The sequence below is a fragment of the Lithobates pipiens genome, unplaced genomic scaffold (assembly GCF_037356315.1).
Source record: "Lithobates pipiens isolate NorthernLeopardFrog02 unplaced genomic scaffold, aLitPip1_a1.2 Scaffold_8, whole genome shotgun sequence".
In the NCBI taxonomy this organism is placed as follows: domain Eukaryota; kingdom Metazoa; phylum Chordata; class Amphibia; order Anura; family Ranidae; genus Lithobates; species Lithobates pipiens.
Genome location: NW_027507903.1, coordinates 165301227 through 165323764, shown reverse-complemented (window position 1 = coordinate 165323764; position 22538 = coordinate 165301227). Strand labels below are relative to the sequence as shown.

Here is a 22538-nt window from a genome sequence, read left to right as displayed (position 1 = left end):
CCAGCTCTGTGATTCGCTAGAGCCGCGTGACGTCACTCCCACATGTGCAGGGGAGCCGCGACTAACGGCACAGACTAAGGAAGAAACGGCATTTAGTTTTGTTTCTTCCCCGCGGATGCGCCATAGGAATTTTCAGCGGACTACAAGTGAAATATCTCCTAAACGGTGCATGTTTAGGAGATATTTTCACTACCTATAGGCAAGCCTTATTCTAGGCTTACCTATAGGTAGAAGTCCAAAAAGTGGGTTTACAACCACTTTAAGAGCACTAACCCATAGCAAAAATCTAAATTCCACATTGGCTGTTGACCAACAAAAATGAAAACTGATTGGCTGCTTTTGATAACTGCACTTGCACATTAACACAGCACTTTCTACAAACGTATTAAATAATGTTATAACTTAAAGAGTAGGTGTAGTCAATTTTCTTTGGGCAGAAAAGAAAAGGTTTAAATCCCTGCCTGTTTCTTTTTTGGAAACATTTCCATACAGTTTAAAACCCAAAGACACAACAGGAAGTGAAAAGAGATCCCCTCTTATGCCCTGTACACACGGTCGGAAATTCCAACGTAAAGGTCCGATCAGATTATATTGCCGGAAAATCCGATCATGTGTGGGCTCTATCTGACTTTTTCCATCGGAAATTCAGATGGAAAAAAATTGTGAGCAGGATCTAAAATTTTCTGACAAAAAAAATCTGATCAGACTTTTTCCAATCATTTGTAGAGAATTCCGACGGACAAAGTGCCATGCATGCTCAGATCAAATTACAAGACCAAAGCTATTGCCTACTAGCCTCTACATAGTCCTGTCATACGCAATGAACGTCACCTCATTCCAAACAATCGGATTTTCCGACAACTTTGTCTGACCGTGTGTATGCAACACCAGTTTCGGACAAAATTCATCGGGAAAAAATCTGACGGATTTTGTGGTCGGAATGTCCGACCGTGTGTACAAGGGCTTAGAAATTTGTTCCCAGAACAGCCGTAACATTGGAAGATTTATTCTTTGCCCCGAATGTCATATTTACATGTATTTTCTTTCTAGATGCCAATGATCACTAGTATAAATATAGGGGAGAGTATGAACCCAATAAAGACACAGACATAAATTAAAATTTAACAGAGGGTCTAACCCTTTGTGTGTCAAATAACAGACTTATGATTTAGTTCACATCCCCATTTATTAAGATTTTTTTCCTTTCCATCTTTAACAACAGATCTGAATTCCTTTCAATATCTACTGTATATCCCCATTCTGAAATTAATAAATGATTGTGGTTTTTGCTTTATTTCCCAATAATCCCGGTAATTGTCTTTTAGATTTTTTAGTTTTTTGACTGTCCAGTGGAAGCAGAGGCATACAATGAGAAAGCATAAAGGGAGGCCATAACAGCATGAATAGACAAGAATTGCAATCAATATGTATTCAGACACTGAGTGTAGCGTGGACTGTTTTCCATTGATAGCACAGTGATATATGTCATTATATAGTCCCTTAGAAAGACTGCACCGATCTTTCATCACAAGAGAAAGACGCATTGAGAACTGTAAAATCCATATTCCAACTCCCTTTAAGTTACATATTTTTCTCAGGAAGAACTCTGGTTTAAGTAAAAGCCAGATTGTAAAAATCACTATATATACACAATTAAAATCAATTAAAATGATTACCCACTTTTATTTAAAAAAGAAAGAACCCTTGAAAGCCTTAATACACTGGAAGCCACCTATGGCAGTCCTAAAAATAATGTCTGCTGATACCATTCTATTAGCCCCCTCCTTTAGTTATATAGCTATATAGTCCATCCAGTTCAACCAATAGAAGGGAAAAACAATACAATCCTATATACACAATCCTATACCCACATTTGATCCAGAGGAAGGCGAAAAAATCCCCAATAAAGCATTATCTAATTTGCTCCAGCAGGGGAAAAAAATACTCCCTGATCCTCAAAAAGGCAATCAGATATTCCCTGGATAAACTTTACCTATAAATGTTAATATCCGGTTATATTATGGGTATTTGGGAAAGAATCCAGACCTTTAAAAAAAAAAAAAATCTACTGAGCTTGCCAGAACCAGCTCTTGAAGGAGTCTATTCCACATCTTCACAGCTCTTACTGTAAAGAAGCCTTTCCGTATTTGGAGATTATACTGTAACTCTTTTCCTCCAGATGTAAAGAGGGCCCCCTTGTCCTCTGTGGTGACCTTAATGTGAATAACTCAGCACCAAGTTCAATATAAGGAAAATACTCTGTCTGTTGCAACCCTTTTTTTTAGTATTAACACCAGGAAATAATACATGAATGGTACCTAATTGGTACAGTTTGTACTTCTCTGCATTGTTCTTGCAGCTTCCACATTAGCAATAGAAAATGGAGGGCTATAGAGCAAGATGCACAGTTGCTTACCAATGTGCCCCACTCATAATGAATAAACACAGAATACATACAGAATTCAAAAATATACTCCATAATGGCAATGTTTTCTGGGTTAAAATCAGCTGAGTACTAGCCACACACAGGAGTTAGCCCTTGTACACACGGTCGGAAATTCAGACGGAAAAGGTCCGATCGGATTATATTGTCGGAAAATCTGATCGTGTGTGGGCTCTATCAGACTTTTTCCGTCTGAATTTCCGACTGAAAAAATTGAGAGCAGGGCCTCAAATTTTCCTACAACAAAATCCAATCTGACTTTTTCCAATCGTTTATAGAGGAATCCGATCGGACAAAGTGAAATGCATGCTCAGATCAAATTACGGGACCAAAGCTATTGGCTACTAGCTGCAATGTAGTCCCGTCGCAACGAACGAACGTCATCATGTTCTGAACGATCAGATTTTCCGACAACTTTGTAAGACCATGTGTATGCAACACCAGTTTCAGACAAAATCTGATAGATTTTGTTGTCAGAATGTCCGACCGTGTGTACAAGAGCTAAGGCCTTGCTCACACCATGGCGCAGAGGCGCATTCTGCAATGGCACAAAAAAACAATTGTTCTCTATGTGCCTTGTTCACACCACAACACTGGTATCACGTGCAGATTTTTTTCTGCACAGGAATCTGCAACATGTATGCAGTTTTCTGCATGGAAAAAAAACCTGACATGACATAAACACTGGTTCAGAAAGTCACAAAGGAGATATTTGCCAGCAAACCATGGATCAACAAGATAGTGTCCAAACTGATTGTATATTGCATGATCACATGCACACTTGTTGATCCATGGCGTGCTAGCAAATATCTTCTTTAGGGCTCATAACTCCCGCGCATGAAAATGTATGTCCATGTGCATGAAAATTGAGGTAAACTGATGTCTCCACCAGTTCAATCTGTTTTCCCAACAGTTCCCATCAGATTTTATGCATATATGGTGTGAACAAACCCTCAAAGTGGACCTAAACCCATTAATTTAACCGTTTCAAAAACAGTGGCGGGAATTTAAGGGCTTGTTCACACCATACGTGCATGAAAACCAATGGGAACTGATAGGAAAATTGCACAGATTTCACTTGCAGAGACATCAGTTTTCATGCACGTCTCATGTCTTTTTTCCCATGCAGATTCTTGCGCAGAAAAAAATCTGCACATGATACCAGTGTAATGGTGTGAACAGGGCACATAGAGAACAATTGGATTTGTTGTGCCCTTTACTGTGATTTTTTTACCAAAAATATGTAGAAGAATACATATCGGCCTAAACTAAGAATAAAAATGTTTTTTTATATGTTTTTTGGGAATATTTATTATAGCAAAAAGTAAATATTGCCTTTGTCGCTCTTTTTTTATTTAAAGTGCAAAAAATAAAAACCGCAGAAGTGATCAAATACCACCAAAAGAAAGCTCTATTTGTGGGGAAAATAGGACCTCAATTTTGTTTGGGAGCCACGTCGCATGACCGCGCAATTGTCAGTTAAAGCGACGCAGTGCCGAATCGCAAAAAGTGCTCTGGTCTTTGGCCAGCCAAATGGTCCGGGACTTAAGTGGTTAATGCATCCTATGCATTAAGGTGAAAAAACACCTGTCAGTGACCGGCCCCCCAGCCCCCCCATTTTACTTACCTGAGCCCTCAAACTTCACCCATAGGAACACGCTGTCTCTCTGCCCGGGGTTCTTGTATCTTGATTGGATAGATTGATAGCAGTGCAGCCATTGGCTCCCGCGGCTGTCAATGAAATCCAATGACCAGGGGCGGGGTCGAGTCCTGCATTCGGCTGCTATGGACGCCAAATGCTGTACTCAGGAGTGCACCCGCAAGGTAATCCCCCGGGAGAGCGCTTCTCCTAGGGCGTTATCTGATGTGGGGAGGAGCCACGAGAGCCACCGGAGGACCCCAGAAGAGCAGGTTTAGGGCCATTCTGTGAAAAACAAGCTGAACAGTGGAGGCAAGTATGACATGTTTGTTATTTTTTTTAAAAAAGGTATTTACAATCACTTTTAGATTTGAAATATTGCAAGTGTGGATGGCAGTTAGAGGCACAATTTTAGCAAAAAAGGGCACTGTTTGTTTTCAAATGAAGGATTACTTGTATATTTAAATTGGAGCTGTACTGACCACAAAAGAACTGCAATACACTAGAGTTTTACATTCCCTAGATCAAATGGAATTAATGGTCATCTTTTTGTTTTGCTGTACAGTAGAAACAAGTAATACTTAATTAGTACAGTAAGTTAATATTAATACTAAAAAATACTTAGACTACAGTAAAATAAATCAATAAAAATAGAAATATTGGATAATAAAATGTGTGCCAAAACTAGCTTAAATGGTGAATAAACCAAATTGTAAGTAATAGAAAAAGCTGCTCCCCTAATTAAGAAGGGACGCTACTCAAGGAAACTGATAAAATAAAGTGTAGAGGGCGTTCTAGAACAAATACTAATTGACTGGGCAAAAGTTTAAATTAAATAGACTCAAGCTACTAGCATTGAATAAACAAATAAACTGCAATGTGCCATAAATATGGTACTTATATATAGACAAGTGATGAACTCAAGTGGTATAGGCAATAACTACTTATTACTTATTACTAATAATTACTTTTCCATCTTTACTTTTAGTTCCGTTCATCATTTATCTTTTATTTATTCCCCTTTTTTTCTTTTTCTCTATTTTTCTTTTCCCTGTCACATCTTCTACCTCTTCCGCCGCTACTGCGCATGTCCCGCACGGACGGACTTTTCCCCGTCCCCTCTCTGTCAGTCTCACTGTTCTCCCGCTACTGCGCATGCTCCGCTCCCATGACAACCCTCTCCCCTCTCTCCTACGTCACCCAATGACGCACACGCCGCACAGGGAATCCCCGCCAGCCGGTGCGCACAACGCGTCACCATGACAACCCCCCTTCACTCGGCGCGCCACTGCTATAGACACGCCGCATCTCGGCATGTCTGACATACCACCCTGCACGCTCTGCTGTTTCATAAATTACACTGTTATTACACTGATTCTCTGTATGATCCCACTTATCCGATATATATTAGCTCTGTTACTACCCGCCCTTTTTTTGCCCCTCCCACTTATTCTTCAAATTCGCCTCCATCACACACACATCACCTAAAGCCTGATGAAGGAGCATGCATGCTCCGAAGCCCCGCTTTGCCCAGCCCGTCTCCTGAGGACACCGACTCCTTGAACGTCGGACTAAAGGCACTACAGCTACCAGCACTACCCTGTCTGCTCTGACCATTCCGAGGAACACAAGGAATAGACCAAAACACCAACCATCGGTCATAAAGTCAGATGCCTGAAACCCTGCCTTACAGCCCTGCGAGTCGCCCCCATGGACATACGGATGAAACATTACATCCCTGATGTGCCTGTACACCACTAATTTAATGTGAGTGTTTTTTAACCATTTTTAATAAATTTTAGCAACTTTATTGCTGCACTTAGAGGGCGCCGTCTCTTTCTCTATTCCATTGTTTCCTAGAGCTACTTCTTGCTTTAAGACTGGCAGCCCTTTAAGGTACAGCCTGTACTGCTGATCCTCCTTATGGACCACTTTGATGATCTACAAAGACCCTGAACTTCTCTTCGAGGATACTGGTGTGTGGATATACCCAAAACTCACACAAAAATCGATATACTTTGGCTATATAAAGACGACCAATACATACAATCTTTATATTAACATTTTGTGATCATATTACAATATATTTTTTGGGATCCCCAGCGAGCGCCATAATACCCTCCTCTGATAGGCAATAATAAGGACCTAAAAAGGCCGTAGAAAGAAGAAAGTCCTAAAATCACAAAGAAAACTCACTTCTGTGTTAAATTCTTCCAGGCAGTAAAAATTGTGAATAATGCTTCACCGACTGATAAAAAAAATACCCAACATGCTCCTTATATGTATTCTTCTTACCAGAGAATGGTGACCCCTTTACTTAAAAAGCAGGTAAGATACGCTTTAGCAAGATAATGCTTGCTACACTGGTGAAGACTGTGGATATAAGAAACCTCTCCTCCGCAGAGATCACGGATGAGATATGTGAAAAGATAATAGGAACCAATAGCGTAATTCTCTTTATTTTAAAATTCATAAAAATACAAATGCCAAATGGCTGCTTACATGAGAAAGTGCCTTAGTCCAGTACTGGGGCTGCAAGCGGGTCTGGTGATCAGAAGGTGCCTCACGGCTAATCCTCTTAGCTGGCGTGCATTACACGGTCCAGCCCAGTATAACCAAAGGGACTGGAAGTGGCATGAAGTAACGTGACCAAGTACCACCTTGGAGTACGTTTTGTTATTACGTCATCAGAAAGTGTGGTTGGTCACTAGTGGGCATATGGCTATATAGTGTGGAGCCAATACACACTAAGGCCACGTACACACGGGCGGATTGTCTGGCCAACTAAGTTCGTCAGACAATCCGACAGACAGTCCATCCTACTTTTGAATGAACGGACTTGACCACACACGATGAACAGACAGTCCGCTGAAAGCTTGCGCGATGACGTGTACAGCACGTACGACGGGACTAGAAATACGACGTCCAATACACTGCAATGCAACCTTCGGCCGTGTAAATCCTTTCTGAGCATGCGCCATACTTAGTCCGCCCAACTTGCCTACTCACGAGCGGACTGTCCGCTGAAACCAAGTTTGGACGGACTGTATTACAGAAATTCCGAAAGACTTAGTCTGCCAGACTGTCCGCTGAAAAAGTCTGCTGAAGCCCACACACGAGCGGATTGTTGGACAGACAGTCCGCCCGTGTGTACGCGGCCTAAGGGGGAGGGAAATTGCACAATCAACAGCCACAGTGCTGGTTTACATTAATCAAGGCTAGCTCAAAGTTAGAAATAACATCCGAATAGATAAAAAACATATTAAATATATATATATATATATATATATATATATATATATATATATATATATATATATAGTTACATGGGGCATTAACCCTATGGAATAAAAAGAACTACAATCACTACAAACAATTCAAGTCCAATTCGATGTTCCTACTCAGTAACTGCATACTCCTTAGTTTATACAGCCACTGGGTTTCATTTTGGGAAACTGCTCTCATCATGTGTGTGCCCCTCCAATATTTGGAAATTTTGTCATTCCCATAAAATGTTAATAGTGTGGGATCACTAGTGTGGTATAAACTAAAGTGTTTGGATACACTACGATTTAAAAAAAAAACTTTTTTTGATATTAGCAAGATGCTCATTAATTCTGACCCTCAGTTGACGTGTAGTTCTACCCACATATTGGAGTGAACACGGACACTCCAATACGTAGGTTACATGGTCAGAATTACATGCAATTAAAGGTTTGATAATAAATTCTCGTTGTGTCATTGAAGAACAAAAATTGTTTATTTTTTTGCCTGTTCTCTTGGTGGTCCGGCAGGCCTTACACCTGGTACAGTAGTGGAAGCCTGAACGATCAAGAAAGGTGGATGACTTCTTAGGAGGATCAGGGACATTGTGAGCAATTAAGTTCCTCAACCCTGGGGCTCTCCAGTAAATACATTTGGGGTTTGGGGGTAAAATTTGTTGGAGGTCTTTATCTTTTAAGAGAATAGGGCAGAATTTTATTTTTATTTTTTTTTCAACTTGTTCATATTGTCTTTGAAAACCTGATACAAAAGCTACTACTTCTCCTCTAAAGGAGGTTTTTGTCTTGGTGGTCAGAAGTAATTCCCTATCCATTGAAGAGATTTGATCTTTGATCAACATTTCCAGTGGATATCCTTTTTCAAGGAATCTATTTGTAAGTACTTCTGCTTGAATATGAAAATCTTTGATATTATCACAATTGCGCCTAATTCACATATATTGTCCCTTCGGGATGGCCCCTCAGCCATTGAGGGTGATGGCAGCTATGAGTTGGCACAAATCCATTCTGATCAGTATCTTTGAAGAATGTCTTTGTGACAATTTTATTGTGATGTTTAGTTAGTGTTTGATCAAAATAATTAATTGTTAACAAACTACATTCTGCTGTGAATTTTTATCAGTACTTATTTTTGTTCATTTGTGCCAGAAAAAGTTTAAAACTTGCCTAGAAACCCTCCCAAAACAAGATAACATCATCAATGTATCTTTTGTAGAATGAAAGTGTGTGATTCTTGTTTTCGAAAATAGCTTCCTGTTCCTACTTTATAGTTTCATAGTCTCATAGTTAGTAAGGTTGAATAGAAACACCAGTCCATCCAGTTCAACCTGAGTGAGTGTCTACAATTGTCCCTATCCCTGTACATTGCACACTCCCTACCTTTAAGGAGACCACAATCCAAGGTCCCCATATATTAGGGCCAATTTTGGACAGAGGCCAATTAACCTACCTGCATGTCTTTGGAGTGTGGGAGGAAACGGAGTACCCGGAGGAAACCCACGCAGGCACAGGGAGAACATGCAAACTCCAGGCAGGTAGTGTCATGGTTGGGATTTGAACCAGTGACCCTTCTTACTGCTAGGTGAGAGTGCTAACCACTACACCACTGTGCTGCCACTTATTTAGTACTATGTTTGCCCCACTAGGGGCATAATGTGACCCCATAGCTACGCCCTTTATTTGGTTGTAATGATGGTTCTGGGCCCAAAAATAATTATTACCCATCGCCAAGTCACGTCCTTCTAACAAATAATTAATTTGTGTTTTTTTGAGTTTAGATTCCTCTAATAGGGCCCATTTGACTGCCTTAAGAGCATCTTCCTGTTTGATGTTGGTATACAGGGACTCGATGTCCGCTGTAACCAATAAAGTGTTTTCTGTAACTACAGTCGCCTGTAGCAATATAAGGAGCTCCCTACTGTCTTTCAAATATGATTGGTTCTGGGTCACTAATGGTTGAAAATACCCATCTAAATATTCTCCCACTCGAGTAGAGGGAACCAGTCCCACTTACTATAGCCCATCCAGGGGGATTTTCTCTGCTCTTGTGTATTTTAGGGACTATGTATAGAACTGGGATTCTGGGAGCATGTGGAATTAAATAATTTGCTTATTTTGTGTCTAAAATGTTTTTGTGTGTTCCTTTTGCTACCCAATGGGTGAGTTCTGACTTTAATTTAGCTGTGGGATCTGTACTAAGTTTTTTTATAGGGAGCTGTATCATCAAGTAATCTTTGAATTTCTTTGTTATAACCTTCCTTAGTAAGTACCACCAATCCACCCCATTTATCAGCTGGTCTGACTACTATTTGGCTGTTTTTCTCCAATTGTTTTATTCCCTCCCATATTGATTGGTTGTTTTTATGTTTTTTTTTAATTTGTAGTTGTCTGACTTAATTTTGAACCATATTTTTAAAGACCTCTATAAAATGATGTGTTCCTTTTTTGGGATTAAACATGGATTTTTTTTTTAAGTCCGCTTGTCCGATGTTGGTATAAAGTATCACCATATGCCTGGGTGAAAACATTGGGTTGAGTATACAGTGAAATAAATCAATAAAAATACAAATATTGAAGACAGTCCAAAAGGCGAAAGAGACCCCCGTGAAATTCCATAAAACCTGGGCCTGCTGGATTCATTTCACAGAATCTGTGGTATTCCGCAGTCTATCAAACATATCACCATAGCTTGACCTGGGGGCACCCACAAGGTATCAGATGACGAACCCGGACAAATAATTGCACACTAACCCCTTACACCCTTTACCCCACCCTCCCATACGCTTCCCTCCCCATAACAGAAACTAAGGTTCCCTAATTGATTCTTGAGCTATACCAGCCAGAATACACATTACTCCACTTTAACATAGTATTAGGGGATTCTCCTTGAAGCACATCCCTGATGATGGGTCTGATATGCATGTGCTACCTGAGACCTAGAGTGATTCAAATATACTTATCAGAGAACCAGTAAGATAACATGACAAGTAAGCGCCCCCATCCACTCACAGTTTGTTGCCACTAGGGGTGTCTGGGTGCCTTGGAGGCTTGCCTGGTTTCTCTATAAACTTGTCATAGCGTCCCTCATCTGTCTCACCTTATTACCCTTTTGGGCTTGTATATCTGATTATATACATTACTATGTTTAACTGGTTATTGCTCAATTTATTATTATTCTGGATGTACATAACATGTATTATTTCTGAATGAATGCAAATTGTTCTCTGTTTTTCTTCCTGTGTCTTGAAAAACCTGAATAAAAACATTGAAACAAAAAAAATACAAATATTGTTTAACTACTTACGCACTCTGCCTGCCGTCGTTATACATCGGCTCTTTGAAGTAGAATTTTGTTGTTTTGGCAGCAGCTAGCTGCCATAACCCCGGTATCCACTTCTTCAGCGGGCAGTCTGCTTTAAGACAAAAGTGGTGATTGTGGTGGGTTCGCCGCAAGATCACTTTTATCGGTGGCAGGAGAGGGCCCCCTCCTGCCGTGCTCCGTTGCCCTCCACCTCTTACTGGACCCGCTGGCAGTGGCGATTGGATCCTGTCACCTGCTTAGCATGGAGCTGAGTGAGGGGAAGATTGCCCCCAACTAGCTCCATACCATTGCAAGACGGCAGCAACGTCAAAACGTCACTTCCGCCCACAGTTCTTAAAAGGGGCATTTTATTTATTTATTTATTTTCAAACAGCTATTTTTTTTTTTTTATTGCATTTTAGTGTAAATTAAGATATGAGGTCTTTTTGACCCCAGGTATCATATTTACAGATATCTGTCATGCTTTTTTTCTATTACAAGGGATGTTTACATTCCTTGTAATAGGAATAAAAGTGACACGTTTTTTTAAAGGACAGTGTAAAAATAAAAAGTAAAATAAAGAATAAAAAAATATATATTTTTAACATGCCCCGTCCCACCGAGCTTGTGTGTAGAAGGGAATGCATACGTGAGTAGCACCCGCATATGAAAACGATATCCCCACGATCGGTAGAGCCAGAGCAATATATCTCGCCATAGACCCCCTCTGTAACTCCAAACATGCAACCTGTAGAATTTTTTAAACAGTACCTATGGAGATTTTTAAGGGTAAAAGTTTGTTGCTATTCCATGAGCGGGGCGCAATTTTGAACCATGAAATTTTGGGTATCAATTTACTCGGCGTAACATCATCTTTCACAATATAAAAAAAAAATTGGCCTAACTTTACTGTTGTCTTATTTTTTAATTCAAAAAAGTATATTTGTTCCAAAAAAAGTGTGCTTGCAAGACCGATGTTCACTTACGGTATGACAGAAAGTATTGCATTAACCACCATTTTATTCCCTAGGGTGTTAGAAAAAAAAAGTATTTGGGGGTTCTAAGTAATTTTCTAGCAAAAAAATCATTTTAACTTGTAAACAACAAGTTTGAAAAATAGAGCTGGTCCTTACATGATTAAAGCTTAAAGTGGAAGTAAATTCCCCTACCGTTTTCAGCCAAGGAAGCTGCCATCTTGGCCTCTGTTTAATCTACAACTGGCATGATGCTGCACATGTGATCAGTTATGACACCAGCCATTGGATGCTTTGACAGTTTGGTTGAGAGCACAACCAATGGGAGTGTTACATTTCCGGCATGTGCCGGAAATGTAACTGTTTTATGGATGGGTTTAGTTCCACTTTAACTCCAGGCAGAACAATCATTCCCTTAATTTATAAGTAATGCCTTCCCTTATCTGAGTTGGCCTTCAATTGACAGCAGGGTTCTCAAAAATCTTCCCTGCAGTTCTATATAACACTTTCCATTTTTAACAACCAGTTGCTGCTGTCCACACTCGTTGAACAGTGGACTGGTCCCATAATAGCCCATCTGTAGTTAGTTTGCAGCTCTGACATCCTGCTTGTAGGTGGTGGAGTCAGTCTGCACATCTCACGGCTCCAATCCCTGGCCATAGACTTTGATAAGCAGGATATTCAAGTGAGGAGAATGGAGCCTGCAGTTATGGAGCAGTGACAGAGGAGAAATGAACTCCCCTGTCCCTGCTCACAGAAATGCTAATACACGCCCAATCATTTATGAGACATGTGATTCTATAAGGTGCGTATATAGCCATCCCATCTAATGTGCGGCACCTCACAGGACCCTCCTTTTCCCTCCTGATAGAATATCAACTGCATCTGATGCAGCAAAGGTGATAAAAACATAGATTTCTGGTAACTGGGTAATTCAACAAATTTAAATAAAAAGGGTTATAGACTGAGCTTCGACAGAATGGGGATTGGTGGCATTTGTAGCTTCAATCTGTACAGTGAGATATGTGACATTTATGTAACTTGATTGCAATCTATTACTCTACACTAGCTTCCATCAAAACCAAAATGTCACTTGGTGTTTTCTTTTACAGGGCTTACAGGACAGGAAACAACCTGTGTGTGTCTAAAATATAATTTTCCCTTTAATATCTTATATACTTTCCTGAAGGATTTTTTTTTAAATATTTGATCCTGAATGTAATAGTAGACGTACTAATAACTGTCTGTGATGTCATAACCATATCTTTAAAAATAGCATTGTTATCTATAATATATATATATATATATATATATATATATATATATATATATATATATATATATATATATATATATATATATATATATATATATATACATATATATATATATATATAGAGAGAGAGAGAGAGAGAGAGAGAGAGAGAGAGAGAGAGAGAGAGTATAACTTAACATATAGTACAGTGGCTCTCAGGGCCTGTGTGGATTTCCTCTGGGCATATATACACAAAAGTAAGTACACCTTTTGGTAAATATTGTATTCTATCTTTTCATGTGACAACACTGAAGAAATGACACTTTGCTACAATGTAAAGTAGTAAGTGTACAGCTTGTATAACAGTGTAAATTTGCTGTCCCCTCAATATAACTCAACACACAGCCATTAATGTCCAAACCGCTGGCAACAAACATGAGTACACCTCCAAGTGAAAATGTCCACATTGGGTCCAATTAGCCATTTTCCCTCCCCGGTGTCATGTGACTCGTTAGTGTTACAAGGTCTCAGGGGTGAATGAGGAGCAGGTGTGTTAAATTTGGTGTTATCACTCTCACTCTCTCTGGAGGATCTGGAAAAAATAATTGTTGCTCTACATAAAGATTGCCTAGGCTATAAGATTGCCAAGACCCTGACACTGAGCTACAGCAAGGTGGCCAAGTTTAACAGGACAGGTTCCACTCAGAACAGGAGGGGCATGACCTATCGCATGAATCAAGTTGATAAAGTTTATTCTAAACAAATCAATGAATACAACGAATATTACAACATGTTCATAAAAACAGGTTACAATATTCGATTATGATAAAATAGTGGAAATTATTTAAAAAACCCATGCAAAGGTATAGGCCGAATCAATGGCTGAATCAATGGCTAACATGTTTCGAGGGGATTCCTCTTCATCAGAGCCTTGGAAGACAGAAAATGGTCTGTATCATGTGGTGGATTTATATATAGAGTGATGACTGTGTAGGAGATGTGTCACATGACAGATGGTGGATTCTCCTCTGTTCTAGTAGTGTTCCCATCCATATCACAACACTCTGCACATCTGCTGGTGAAGGAGTAGCAGCTTGACTGTTGGCTGGAGACCATCATAGGGTCAGATTCAGCACACTACAGCACTCTGACAGGAGGATCAGCAATCTGACAGGAGGATCGCAGGGCCAGCCCACGATCGATCCAGACCTGTAGCCATTTTATACAAGCAGCTACTCCTTTACCAGCCGGTGTGCAGAGCGTTGTGATGACTGTCAAGGAAGCCAGTAGTGATGACTGTAATTGAGGCTTACAGACATGTCATCAGACTGGAATAAGAAAGCTTTGTCATTCTTTGGAAGCAAATAGAGGCACTAATACTAACCACATCCTAGCACAATTCTATTAAATAAAATGTTTATATCACACATTAGAAACATCCAATACTACAATAGCAATATGAGTACTTTCAGTGCCGTATTGATCAATGACGTAAATAGAAATAAGACAAGATACTGTATGATGTAAGCCATGCAATGACAAAATACTGGGCTTATATCTTATAACTCATATCAAGAAATCAGAATAATTTTTAGTAATCAAACTACAATAAACTGAAATCTGATTGGTTAGTATGGAATACTGATCTTTGCATATCATCACTGCACTTTTCAATGCCTTGTTGAAGAAACAAGTCTGCTTACTGTAACATATAATTGCATATGACACCTACCATGAGACGGCTGACGTATTTGACACACATACAATGTATACAGGCACTGCCCTTTACATGTATTCTGTTGGTAGAGTTTACTATTGTGTGACACACACTTGTATGACAGAATCAGTTAGGATTGTTGAGGAAAGAATGTGTAGTGTAGAGCAGGGCTTGACAAATTTGCTTTGTATCTAGGAGCCTGCTAAAAAAGTTAGGAGCCAGTTTGTGCGTGTGTGACGTGATATGTAATGTATATTGCAATCATATCCCAAGCGTCTCAACGCGTCCGTTTACATTCATACATGTGTATATGTGGGGGTGGGCAGGGGAGCCTCAACATTTTTTGGGGGAGAGAGGAGCTTATGTGGTTGGGAGTTATTTGCTTAACTTTGTTTAATCACAAAAAGTCCCCTATGTGATGGTTTTTTGGTGACAGGTTCTCTTTAATGAGACACCCAGGGTATAAAATATCTTACATGTCTCCCCTGTGCTCCACTGGATGTAATGCAGTGTAGATCGCACAGCATTATATTCTTTCCTGGTCATGCTGGCAGGGAAAACTGTCAATGGGGACATGGCATACACATCGCTTCCAGGTCAGGAACAAGATGGGGATGTCATACACATTCACTCTCCTCCCTCCCCTCTACCATGCAGCGCCTGCTATACCAGTCAAGCAAAGTTGAGGTGAATGGAGAAGATGGGGTTGAACAAATTTGGGGGGATAGTGAGGGGGGGTGAACAGAGTTGTGGGTTAGATAAGAGGAGGGTTAACAAAGTGGGGGGATGGTGAAGGGAGGGTTAACAAAGTTGGGGGGGATAAATAAGGGGTAAACATATTTGGGGGCTGGGGGGGTGAGCAGAGTTGGGGGGTGGATAAGGGGGTAAGCAGAGTTTGGGGGGAATGGAGAAGAGGGGGGTGAGCAAAGTGGGGGGATGGAGAAGAGGGGGTGAGCAAAGTTGGTGAAGGGGGGTTATGATCAGAGCTGAGCTGTTTCATGCTGTCAGGACCAGTGGATTGGGGTTGAAAGCAGAGGATGCTGGGAGGGAAGACAGTTGTACAGGTGCCAGGGTCTGGGGACAGGACGGTGTGGGGGCGGACACACACAGAAGTTGCTGAGTACATGCAGTGTGCAATGACACTGAGAAGTCAGGCTCAGCATACACTGGGTGTGTCCATATTTGTCCTCATGCTACCTGGTGTCTCTGACCATCCACCATCTCTCTTATGCTTCCTGGAGATAAGCCACGTGGAAGGGGGTGGTCCAGCAGCATCATGACGCACAGCAGACACCCAGCTCCTCCTCAGCTCCCTCTTAGCCAATCCCCCCAATGACCAGCTGAGCCAGGCCCAGGACTGGAAACTGAATACAGCTATGTAGTGGCATGAGTGTTACAGGAATAATGTGATAGGAAGGCCACATAAGGGGAGAGGAGCAAAATTGTGGCTCCTGTAGCTATGCTAGTGGAGTCACCCCTCTCATGGGGGACATAGCGATGCCACTGGACAAGCCCAGGTGCCGGGACACAATTTCTAGTTACCATGGCAGCCTGGAGCCTGGGATTTGTTGAACCCAGATGAAGAGATCTTCAGGACCATAGACAGGGAAGCGGCACTGATGGCTCTAATGAAATCCTATACAAATGCATACACCAATACTAAACACTTCTTAGTACAATTCCATTAAAAAATATATATAAATCACACATTATAAGCGTTCTGTATTACAACAACAATATGAATTCTTTCCAGTAACATAATTATCAATGGGGAAACAATTTAAATGAGAGAAAAGTACAAAACATACTTAGTGCAAAGGCATAAAACTGGGCTTATTCTTGGAACTCATATCAGAGAATCAGAATCATTTTCAGTGATTGGACTACAGTAAACTGAAATCTGATTGGCTGCCATATATTACTGATCTTTGCATTGTTGAAGAGCCTGCTTACTACTGCACCTTATAATTGCATACAACACCCATTGTGAGATAGCTGACATATCTGACACACATAAAATATATACAGGTGCTGTCATTTACATGTATTTTGTTGGTAGAGATTACTATTATAGGAAGAACACTTGTATAATAGCCACAGTTAGGATATTTTTACTTGAAAGGATGATGGTATTTACCCAAAAATCAAAGCAAAGTGAATACAGGCGGTCCCCGTGGTTACAAACATCCGACTTACAAACGACTCCTATTTACAAACAGAGGGAGACAACAGGAAGTGAGAGGAAATTCACTCCTGTAATGCCCCGTACACACCATCGGACTTTCCAACAACAAAACTGTGGAATTTTTTTCGAAGGTTGCTGGCTCCAACTTGTCTTGCATACACACAGTCACACAAATGTTGACCAACAATTACGAACATAGTGACATACAAGATGCACAGCGAGTCGATAAAAAGGAGGTTCAATAGTCATGTGCCACCCTTTGGGCTCCTTCTGCTAATGTTGAGTTTGGTGAGCGTTGATTCCGAGCATGCGTGTCTGTACTTTGGACTTTTGTCCAACGGAAAGTCTGACAGCACACATTTGTTGGCGGAAAATTTGAGAACATGCTAGCCAACGTTTGTTGGTGGAAAGTCCGACAACAAATGTCCGATGGAGCATACACACGGTCCGACCTTCCCCCAACAAGATCACATACAACATTTGTTGTCGGAAAATCATGTGTATGGGGCATTAGAGTTATGGGAAAAAGGTGTCTCCACTGAAGCTTTAGCACTAATCCTTGTTTATCCCAACAACCCACAATTTTCAAAACCAATTGTCATAGGGACATAAAGTGAGGGGAAATCTTCTGAATAGGGGCACAGACAACAAAACAAATGTTACAGGGGTGGGTAACCTTTCCCTATGTTATCCAAAAAACTTTTGCCTAGCACTACACATAGAAATGGGACCTGTTCTGACTTACATATACATTCAATTTAAAGTGGTTGTAAACCCTCCCCCACAACTTTGTCCCATGTAAATCAGCATAAAACCCCTAATGAACACTGTTTGTAGATATCTCCTTACTTGCTTAGTATTGTTGTAATCCTTTTTGTTCTTTAGAATGAAGTCACTGTGCATGCCCAGATCTCCCCTAATTTACGGCACACTCTCTGTCTTATCTATCTGTTATCAGGACTTCCTACGGCACACAACACTGAACTCCCAGGAGGCTGCATAATCACTCAGAGCTTCCTCCAACACACCATGTGACCATGTGACATCACATGCAGTGTAAAGCGGGGCATGGGACAGCATTACTGCAGTCTTATCAGCTGAAGCTGATAGGGCTCATACAGGCAAACACTAGATAATCAGCACAAGTAAATACTATGAAATAAAACAAGTCAGCTGTGAACAGGGAAGCAGGGTTGCCATAGAAACGTTGGACTGAGAATGAGGCTTGGTTAACAGTACAGGAAGTACTCAATGTAAGGGCGGAAATACACTCCACTGTGGACTCAGAAAACAATACTTAAGATGGTGCTGCCTAACCCCTGGAAACAAGTTTGTTAAAGTTTCTTTAAACAGTAAGTAATATCCAATTTGGGCTGGATTACAGTCGCTATAGTTTGAGAATTACTTATTATAATGGACTAAAAGAAAAGAAGCATCAGAGTGGGAGAGTTTACTTCCGCTTTAAGAACAAACCTACAGACAAAATCTTGTTTGTAACCTGGGGACCGCGTATAATATGTAGTGCACAAAAACTTCAGAACCATGGACAGGAAAGCCAGCACTGATGGCTGTAATGAAATATTATAGGAATGTAATCAGACAAGAATAGGGAAGCTTGGTCATGGCACTGGTAGCATACAAGACATGGTATAATGTAAGCTGTGCAAGGATGTAGTACTGGAATTACTCTTGAAAACCATATCAAGCCATTAGAATCATGTTCAGTGATTGGACTACTGTAAACTTAAATCTGATTGGCTGCTATGAATTACTAACCTTTGAAATGCTGAAGAACCCTGCCTACTCACTGCACCATATAATTGCATATGGCACACACTATGAGATAACTGGGATACATAAAATGTCCTTTAGATATATTTTGTTGGCAACAGTATTGTGGGAAGAACTCTAGTATGAAAGCTCCAGTTATTTAAAGGAATGACTATAGTCACCCTAAAAACAAACTGTGAATAATATATAGTCCAGAGAGGTTCAGGACCATGGACAGGGACGCACCTATGAAGACCAAAATAATGAAATCTTAAAGACATGTCATCAGACTGGAATAGGTAAGCTTGGTCACTGCATTGACACCCCATAGACCCCAACCATTTCCTAGCACAATTAAATAAAATAATAAGATATTTAAACCACACATCATAAACACCCAGTACTACAAAAGCAATAGGAATACTTCCAGTAACATTCATCAATAAAAAAACAGAAATAAGAGAAAAGCACATAATGTAAGCCATGCAGACACAATACTGGGCTCACACTTGGAACCCATATCAGGCAATCAGAATCATTCTCAGTAATCAGACTACAGTAAACTGAAATCTGATTGGTTGCTATGGATTACTGATCTTTGCATAGCATCGCTACACTTTGCATTGCCTTGTTGACACAACCCTGCCTGCTTACTGCACCATATAATTACATATGACACCTACTATGAGATAACTGACATAACTGACACGCATGCAAGGTGCTTTACATGTATTTTGTTGGCAGCATTTCAAATTGTGAGAAGAACACGTGTATGATAGCGGATTTATTTATTTTTTTGTTGATTTACTGGGGAGGGGGATGACTATTCACCCTAAAACCAGAGCTGTGGAGGTGAATGTAGTGCAGAGAACTTCAGGACCATGGACAGGGACACCAGCACTGATGAATGTAGAAAGCCTATAGACATGACATCAGACTAGAATAAGAAAGCTTGGTCTCTGACAGCACATAGACCCCAACCATCTCCTAGCACAATTAATCACACATTACAAGCACCCACTACTACACAAGCTATATACTATACTATACAATAATATACTATACTATAGTATCTCCTAGCACAATTAATCACACATTACAAGCACCCACTACTACACAAGCAATATGAAGTCTTTCTCTGATACGTTCATTAATACAATAAATAGACATAAGAGAACAAGATACTGTATAATGTAAGCCTTGCAAAGACAATATACTGGGCTTACACATGGAACCCATATCAAGCAACCACAATCATTCCCAGTGATCAGACTAGAGTAAACTGAAATCTGATTGGTTGCTATGGATTATAGATCTTTCATATCATCGCTTTACTTTGCTGAAGAAATCTGCCTGCTTACCGCACCATATAATTACACATGACACCCACTATAAAATATGTGACACCCATATAATGACCGTTCCATAGATTGTGTTGGCAGCATTCAATGTTGTGGGGGGGACTTGTATGTCAGCAGACATTTTTTCTTGAATTACTGGAGGAGATGACTATTCACCCTCAAACCATGGCTGAATAACACAGTGCTGAGAACTTCAGGACCATGGACAGGGAAGGCTGGCATGAAAGCCTATAGACATCAGAGAGGAAGATGAAAGCTTGGCCATAGACACTACCATTTGCTAGCACACATCACATACACATCCAGGTGTACAGGGGCACTATGAATGGTGGCAATGAGAGGAATGATAAGGGAGCCTACTACTACTGCTATTAGTAGGGCTGGCATAGATAAAGGCTCAGTGTAGTGGAGCAGTGTGGGAGCTGCACCTTCCCCATGCACACTCATTCATGCAGAACGGGGGCACGTCCCATTATCACACAGCATGCACTTGTGCACATTTCTGCTTGTTGATTGGTTAGTGAGGCCGAACTCCCTGCGATCTATGGGGGGGGGGGGATGTGCATGTCACGTCCTGGGGGATGGGGGGGGGAGATGTCCCTTTGATGGTGGGATGTGTAGGGAGCGCATATAGGAGAAGGGAAGATCCTTGCCTGAGTGCCGGCCGATCCGTCTCACTCCCTCTCGGCATATCCTGCGCCCTTGACATGACAGCGGCGATCTGCTTCCTCTCCTCTTCGCTCAGCCGGCTCAGATCAGCCTCCATTCCGGAGGGGATGCGGGAGAAGCCTCCTTTCCCGTCTCCTACCATCCCTTCTGGATATCCACCCATCCCTTCCCCTCCTTCTATGCTGCCTTCATTCCCCATCACCGCCTATGGCAGCCTATGGTAGCCTATCCCCTACCACTGATACAGATCTAGTCCGGATCCCGGCCCGCAACGCCGATAATTCGCCCTGTTTTCTTCTAATCCTATGCCGCTTCCTCCATTACGATGGAGTCCAGTGTAAGTGATCCTGGCTGCCTGGCTAGAAATCCTTCCGCTGCTGCTCTCCTCTGCCGAATGACACAAAGCATCCCCCGCACCCCTCTAGAGGTGCACAACCCCTACTGGCCGCTGGGTGGTGTGTGCTGCTCAGCGCAACATTACTCGCCCGCTTTCACCGACACTGCTCCCTGCACATTATATACAGAATATTTATACTATAATACTACACTGTACTATTACAGAACTATAATATCTATACTACACTACACTATACCATAACATACTACACTAAACTATATCATAATGTACTACACTATACTGTAAAATACTACACTACACTATACCATAATATACTACACTACAATATATTATACTGTACTATAATATAATATACTACACTATACCATACTATACTATACTACACTATACCATAATACACTACACTATACTAAACTATACCATAATATACTACACCATACTATATTGTACTATGCCATAATATACTACAATATACTATACTATACTACACTATTATATACTACACCACAATATACTATACTATATTATACTACACTAAACTATAACATACTATACTATACTATACTATACCATAATATACTACACTATACTATATTACACTATACCATAATATACTACACCACAATATACTATACTGTACTATACTATACTACACTACACTATACTATACTATACTATACTATACTACACTATACCATAATATACTATACTATACTAAACTATACCATCATATGCTATACTATACAACACTGTACCATAATATACAACACTATACTATACTATACTATACTATACTATACTATACTATACTATACTATACTACATTATACTATACCATAATATACTATACTATAACATACTATACTATACTACACTACACTATACTATGCTATACTATACTATGCTACACTATACCATAATATACCACACTATGCTATACTATACTATTCTATACTACACTATACCATAATATACTACATTATTATACTATACTATACTATACTATACTATACTATAATATACCATACTATAATATACTATACAGTACTACACTGCACTATACTATACTAAACTATACCATAATATACTACACTATACTATACCATAATATACTACACTACACTATACTATACTACACTATACCATAATATACTACACTATACTATACTACACTATAAAATATACTACACTACACTATACTATACTATACAGTGGGGATCAAAAGTTTGGGCACCCCAGATAAAAATGTGTATTAATATGCATAACAAAGCCAAGGAAAGATGGAAAAATCTCCAAATGGCATCAAATTACAAATTGAATATTCTTATAATATGTCAAAAAAGTTAGATTTTATTTCCATCATTTACACTTTCAAAATTACAGAAAACAAAAAAATGGCGTCTGCAAAAGTTTGGGCACCCTGCAGAATTTATAGCATGCACTGCCCCCTTTGCAAAGCTGAGACCTGCCAGTGTCATGGATTGTTCTCAATCATCATCTGGGAAGACCAGGTGATTTCAATCTCAAAGGTTTTAAATGGCCAGAATCTGACCTTGCCCCAACAATCAGCACCATGGGTTCTTCT

General features: G+C 40.2%; 1 protein-coding gene across 7 annotated transcripts in view; it reads right to left on the bottom strand.

Moving 5' to 3' along the window:
• The window catches only part of PCLO (piccolo presynaptic cytomatrix protein), a 490197-nt gene extending 469403 nt beyond the window's left edge, over window positions 1-20794 (bottom strand). For all 7 annotated transcript variants that reach the window (XM_077473379.1, XM_077473380.1, XM_077473384.1 and 4 more), the window contains exon 1: window positions 20585-20794. In XM_077473379.1, the coding sequence (XP_077329505.1) occupies window positions 20585-20794 (210 nt within the window). The remainder of the gene's footprint in view (window positions 1-20584) is intronic.
• Between the last annotated feature and the right edge of the window lie 1744 nt (window positions 20795-22538).